General features: G+C 53.6%; 2 protein-coding genes across 2 annotated transcripts; both read right to left on the minus strand.

The window, feature by feature from the left end:
* Positions 1-38: 38 nt before the first annotated feature.
* On the minus strand, positions 39-610 carry PADG_12017 (uncharacterized protein; the record flags this gene model as incomplete). The annotated part of the gene is made up of 2 exons (XM_010763304.1): positions 39-281; positions 500-610. 2 exons carry the CDS (start codon positions 608-610, stop codon positions 39-41), a joined length of 354 nt encoding a protein of 117 aa, XP_010761606.1.
* A 297-nt stretch (positions 611-907) lies between these two features.
* On the minus strand, positions 908-2,353 carry PADG_05986 (uncharacterized protein; the record flags this gene model as incomplete). Its single annotated transcript, XM_010763195.1, has 1 exon — positions 908-2,353. The coding sequence occupies one exon, from the start codon at positions 2,351-2,353 to the stop codon at positions 908-910; it is 1,446 nt and encodes a 481-aa protein (XP_010761497.1).
* Between the last annotated feature and the right edge of the window lie 4,138 nt (positions 2,354-6,491).

Consider the following 6,491-nt stretch of genomic DNA (forward strand, 5'->3'; position numbering starts at 1 on the left):
GGGAAACGGGTTGGTAATTTTGGCTGTTAAATTTTTGCTCACCATATCCACCCCGGATACCCCGGGATCCAGCATTCCGGGAAGGCAATGAGCTTCGCGCCGCCCTGGGCTGCTTCTTCGATAATCTTCACCGTCTTCTCAACCGTGGCATCGAGGTCGAGATATACGGGCTCAGCTTGCGTGATGGCCACGCGGAGAATGGGACCGGGCATTTGTTTTGCTTTTGCTATTTGTCGCCTGGACTCTGTCTGTGTCGTACACTCGATGAGGTGACTGTTTGTCTACTATGAAATATTTATAGCGTAAGGGCCGTCATGGCAGATCAATATTTCCTACGCTGGGCGAGAGGTATAAATATCCGAGATGCTGTCGGAGGATAATGCGCAGAGACAGTTCATCCACCCCCCCCAACTCCTACCGTCACAGGCTAGTGACAGTATTCTGACACGTCACTCCAACGACAGGTAGAAAAAAAATCCAAGCGGGGTTTTGTCCTGACAGATTTGCCATCACCCCCTTGTATCTGAATCTCCATATTTTCCCATGCCTTCAGAAGTGGGGTGAGGGGCAGGGTTGTGCTCTGGGACTGCTTATTATTGGTGAAAAGCATGTCGCCCTACCCCTGTACAACCCGTGAGTTCCAAGCTTCCATCCAACTCCGTTCTGGAATTACAGCCTAATGCTGGCACGTTAGAAACTATTCTCCTCCTTTTCCGCTCTGGGTGCAACATCTCGGGCCCATCATGTATCATTCATACTCAGCAGTGTCCATAGCGTCTTCAGCAACAACACATGCCTGATCCCTCTGCAAAGCGCAATAATGCAAATGCGCCTGAATCAAAACCATGCGTACACCCAGTAGATGCAAAATGAATATGGACACAACAACAGACATAAATGTACCAATCTACTTCGACCTCAGAGCCCCTTCCCTCGTCAGCCCTCTCTCCCCACCTCCGCCCCGTCTCCAAAGCCACACAGCCTCCGTCGCCCACGCCTTCGCACTAGCATGCTTCCCAATCCTACCCGCAGCATTCGGCCCACCACCACCACCACCACCACCACCACCACCAGCAGCAGCCTCCGCCAGCATCCCGGCAACAACGCCCTCCCTCTCCACAGCACTCCACAAACCCTCAACGAGGGTACTCCCCTCCTCCCCAAACTCCCCCTGCCCCAATCTATACAGCAGCCTCCCAAGGACCTGCCACGCCAAACACCGCTGCGCAGGGAACGACGAGCGAGACAGAATGGCAAGTTCAGAAATCGTATATCCCGCCGCCTCAGGGTCGTGCGCATGGTGATGCAACCCCAACGTCGTCGGGATTGCGAGCGACGTGCGCGGGGCTAGAATGTTGCCTGCGAGAGAGAAGCGGAGGGACGCTGGGGAGACGGAGGTGGCGGAGCTGTCGGGGTGGTAGGGGGATGCCGGCGGGTACGGGCCGTAGTCGGTGGCGGATGAATAGGAGTCGGGTTGGAACCAGGAGAGTAGGGAGGGGTCGTGCGGGGTGTCAGGGAAGTAGTGGGTTTGGAGGTCTTCGAAAAAGGAAGGGGAGGAAGGGTCGAGGTTTGGCATTGGTGACTGGCGAGGTGGTGGTCTGGGGAAGTGGATGGGGCCGGTTGGGAATGCAGAGGCTGAGTAGAGTTCGGATGGGGGGTGGTGGGGTGGGAGGTCTTCTGTGGTAGTAGCTTGCTGGGAGGATTGGTTCTCTGTCGTTGGCGGTGGTGACGATGAGGGGACGTCGAATGAGACGGAATTGATGGGTTTTGTGGGTTGCGCAGAAGTAGATGTACCCCCTGATTGTTCCGGTTGTTGTTTTGGAGTACAACTGCCGTCTTTATTCTCCTTACTAGTTGCAGGTCTGATGCCCTCCTGCTGGTGGTCTTCGTCGATGTTGGCTCTGCGTAGGAGTCGTTCGATGAGCGATTGCGGGAGCGCAGAGATCAGTTCTCCACGCTCCCGTTCAATCTCAGCAGGAGACATGGCAGCCAGTCTCCTTTTGTTTTCCTCACCTATAGAGTTCTTCTCCGCGGTGGTCGAGGACGCAAGGCTCGCTCCCGGCGTCGTTGAAGCACGACGTGGCGGCGGCTGTTTATAAGCCGCTGAATCTCTGTCTGCCCTTTGCTGTTTAAAAGCAGATATCCTGGAACGTTTCCGGTGCTCTGGAAAACCGGTAGATGCAGAGGACAGTCGTAGGGGAGCAGGCGGCAGGGGTGCAGCCGAGGGAGCTCGTTCTCTGACATCCCCCACGAAATCGAGGGAAGGGGACGCAAGGGAGGGACAGCCATGAACATTGTCATCCTCATCGTCAGAAGAGAGGTTGATGTGAAACCGCTCTCCGCGGACAGCCATGTGTCTACACTGCAATAAGACAGGAACCCCTTAACTTTTTTGTGGTTGTTGGTTTGTCGAATTGTTCGGTTGTAGTTTGGAGAGAGAGAGAAAAAAAAAAAAAAAGAAGCTTTCCCAGAGACACGGTTCCATTCGAGCTTAGTCATCGATAAGATAGCTATTAACACGTGACCCAACCCAGTTCTGTTTTGGGACTAGCGCAGGTCTAGACGCAGGTTAAGGTTGGGCATCACGTGGAACAGTCCCCCCCGGGCGCAACAGACAGATCTAGAGAGTGGGCGCATGGAGGAATTATATGGTCAGGAATTTGAAACAAAACGCGGTGGAATGAGTGAGTGGTGGGTGGGGGGAATTTAATGAGCAACTGCGAGGGGGTTGTGTGTGTGGTTTATATTTTATCTTTTATCCTCCAAGTGCGGGTGGTTGGAGCTTGCAACTGCGGAATCCAAGGAAAATCTTCCATCACAGGCTTCTTCTATTCCTGTCTGGGTTGGCCATTTCTCTAAGCTGCACGCAGTCGGATGTGGCTTGCTGTGGCGAGTGCAGCGTCTAAGGGGCCCGACGTGTATCCATTGGATGCTTGGGGGCTAGAGAACCCGTGGATAAATAACCAATAAACCAATACACACAATAAACACGGCGGAACAGGGATATATTATTGCTAGGGGAGTGTGGGAATAGGTAATAGGTAATAGGTAATAGGTAATAGGTTGGAGCGGGGCATCTTCACATTAATCATTAATATATATATATGCTCAGCGGCTAGCCAAACTGGGCAGTCGTTCTAGGAGTTCAGAACTCTTCTTCTCTATCCATCCCGAAGCATTTGGTCCATACTATGAATGTACAATATACGTACGTACGTGACATGCATTTTGACATGCCATCAGTCAGTCCAGCCGGAAGAGCCAAGTCAATCAGGCGTAGTAGTAGTAGTAGTAGTAGTAGTAGCAGCATCGGACCGCAAACCCATCGCTGGCTGCTTGCTGGCTCTTCCGTGGGACGCTCCCCAAAGAATTAATTATAGCTAAGGAATCAAAGTGTCAACTTAACCACGGCCCTTCGTTTTTTTAACCTTTCCCAGACGCCGTCTCGCCTCTGCCCTGCTCTGCTCTTCTGCTCTTCTGCTCTGCTCTTCTGCTCTGCTCTCTGGCCTTTTCTCTTTTTCTCTTTTTCCCCTTTCAACCTGCTGCTGCTGCTGCTACTGCTGCTGCTTCAACAAGTAGCTCGTGGGGCCTTGGTCTCTGCCTCTCGCTCAAACCATATTAAATACCTGCTGCCATCCCCTTCTTTTCTCTCTCTCTCTCTCTCTCTTACTTACTTTCTTTCTTTCTTTCTTTCTTTCTTACTTACTTACTTTCCTTACGTGTGCTTCCTCCTCTTCTTTCTTCCAACTTCCTCCTCTTCTTTTCTTGCCCGTGCCAACGTCTCCGGCGTGTTCCCATTTCATCCTTGCCCCCCCCCCCCCCCCCCCCCAAGCTCCCTGTGCACACACCCTTATCCACTTCATTCATCGCTGGTCATTCGACCTTTTTTTTTTTTTTTTTTTTGTCTCTCGTCGCGCACACCATCCTCGACACCACCAAAACCAAACCATAATCTTCAAACCAAACCCACCCTGCTCAGCCCGTTGCCATCGTCCAAGATCCCCCGTGTTTTCCGCATTTCACGATCGCGGGTAAAATTCCTCGCTCGTAAAATCAATCAATCCCCCCCCTTTAATTTCCCTGTGGTTTGCCTCGCCTCGCCACGCCAGCCCAAACCCCCCCAACCCAACCAAGCAGTACATCCAACCGTTCATTCCACACAAAACAATAATCATTCAACTTTTCGGTATTCGTGTTCTTCGTGCCAAAACCCTAAACCACCAAACAGCCAACAAACCATCCACTCACTCTCTCGTCGCCCCTGCGTCCCAGCGACGTTTCTCGATTTGTCTCCCAACGGTCACTGGTTCAAAAACCCCGCCCACTAATAAAAGAGCGGATTTCCACCAATCCCCCAATGTTTTAAAATAACCCAGCTGCCACTTTTCCAAACCAACGACACAACCTCGACTCCAACACGTGATTTATTTTATTTGGCTGCGGAACAAGCTGCACAGAACTAAAATTAAATAACATTCTATTTCGCAAACCAGACATCAACAACCAGGCAAAAAGGAAAAATAATAAAGAAAGAAAAAAGAAAGAAAAGAAAAAAGAAAAAGAAAAGAAAAAAAAAAAGAAAGAAAAAAAAGAAAAAAAAAAGAGAGAATTCTCAGACAGTATTCTTGGAAAATAAACTGACATTCGTTCTATCGTTCCTACACATCCTCCGTATGCGTGTGAGGGTGCTTCGGGATCTTGAAGGAGAACAGAAATCCGAAAATAAAAGAAAACGATCCAGCACCCGTCTGTGGCTATTCCAGACACGGGTGGATCGATCGTATTTTTATTTGATTTTATTTGATTGTTGTTTCCTGCTGCGTCTTGCATCCTGCAACTGTGGACCGTGGGGGAGAAAAGCTTCCATGTCTGGAGATGCCGCGGACGAGGGCTGGCGAGGCAGAGGCCGCACGCGACGGGGAGAAATGAGCCAGAACACTCACCCGCCAGCACAACCGCAGATACAGTCGCAAGTACAGCCTCAACAGGATGATCTCCAGCAGCCGCAGCTACCAGTTAAAATCAACTCGTCATCGCCGGACTTGTCTTCTCCCAATCTATCCGAGTGTGAGAGCGTTCCCACGCCCGCTCATTTTCATTCCCGGGTTTCTACACCTAATCCAGAGGCTCCACATGCTGCGCCTACTCCTGGCCCAACCACCACCGGTGCTGCTCCAGCTCCAGCTCCAGCGCCAGCTCCAGCGCCAGCGCCAGCTCCAGCTACGGACGCTGACGTCAAGAGCGACAAACAAACCGACGCTCCCACCACTGGCACCACCAAGATGAAACGCACCCGCCGAAAGAAGGAAGACAAGGAGCCAAAGGTGGCCAAAGAGAAAGAGAAAGACGCAGACGCAAAACCCCGCAGACGCCGCACCAGTAACGGCAAAAACAACACCACCAACAACGCGACCAACAACAGCAATAATCCGAACCAGCAACTCTCTCCCGTCATCAGCAATGACAACGCCGATCGCGGAGCATCGCGCAAACGGGCCAAGCTGGAACACCCCCGGGAGAGCCACAAGCCCCTGGCCCCTGCGCGGCAGTCTAAGATCACCGACCTCGTCACGCCCAATGCCGATTCTTCTTCTTCTTCTTCTTCTTCTTCTGCTGCTGCTGCTGCTGCTGCTGCTGCTGCTGCTGCTGCTGCTTCTTCTGCTTCTGCTCCCTCGACTCCAGTTCCTTCGACGCTTTCGCCCACTCTCCCGGCCTCGTCAGCCGCCTTCCACCTGGGTGCTCCAGCCTCATCTGCACCTTCCGTCTCGTCCCCGCTCCAGCCACACCTCCAGCCACACCACCCCCATGCCCTTTCCCAAAACGGCACCTATGACGCCTTCCCCGCAAATGGCAGCTCCCGCCCTCCGTTCCACTCCTTCCACCTGCAACCCGCTCCGCCCTCCACCTCCGTGCTAGCGCCCGCCCTGGCTTCCGCTCCGCCCTCCGCTCCGCCCTCCGCCTCGGGCACTGCTCGCCGCCGCCGCAGCAGCAGCAGCAGCAGCAGCAGCAACACCCTCCTGCCCAGCGCTCCAGCGGCCAGAACTACGACCCCATCCGCTCCGCCTTCGAGACTTCCTCCGTCGCAGCTCCCCATGCATCCGCCTCGTCCAAGATCTCTCTCCCCCCCACCCACAGCCAGCTCGGACCCCCCCCCAACGCGAGGACGCCCCCTCCCCGTCCGGTGTACCGTGCCAGTGCATCTCCCGCCATCTCCAGCATCATCGACCCTCCCGTCCAGCCGTCGAGCTCAGCGCCACCTCCGTCCCAGCCAGTCGTTCCCAACAACCCACAGACGAAGCCTTCTCCGGAGAACAACCATCCCATTGTTCATTCCCCCCCCCCAGCCACGATGATGATGACCACCACCACCACCACCACCCCTCCTCCCAACACGGCAATACCCATCCAGCAACCAAAAGCCATGCATGAACCAGAACCATTCCCATCCCTCTTACAAGAGCCCATCGCCATGGACATCGACTGCCTGAACA

The sequence above is a fragment of the Paracoccidioides brasiliensis genome, assembly GCF_000150735.1.
Source record: "Paracoccidioides brasiliensis Pb18 unplaced genomic scaffold supercont2.7, whole genome shotgun sequence".
In the NCBI taxonomy this organism is placed as follows: domain Eukaryota; kingdom Fungi; phylum Ascomycota; class Eurotiomycetes; order Onygenales; family Ajellomycetaceae; genus Paracoccidioides; species Paracoccidioides brasiliensis.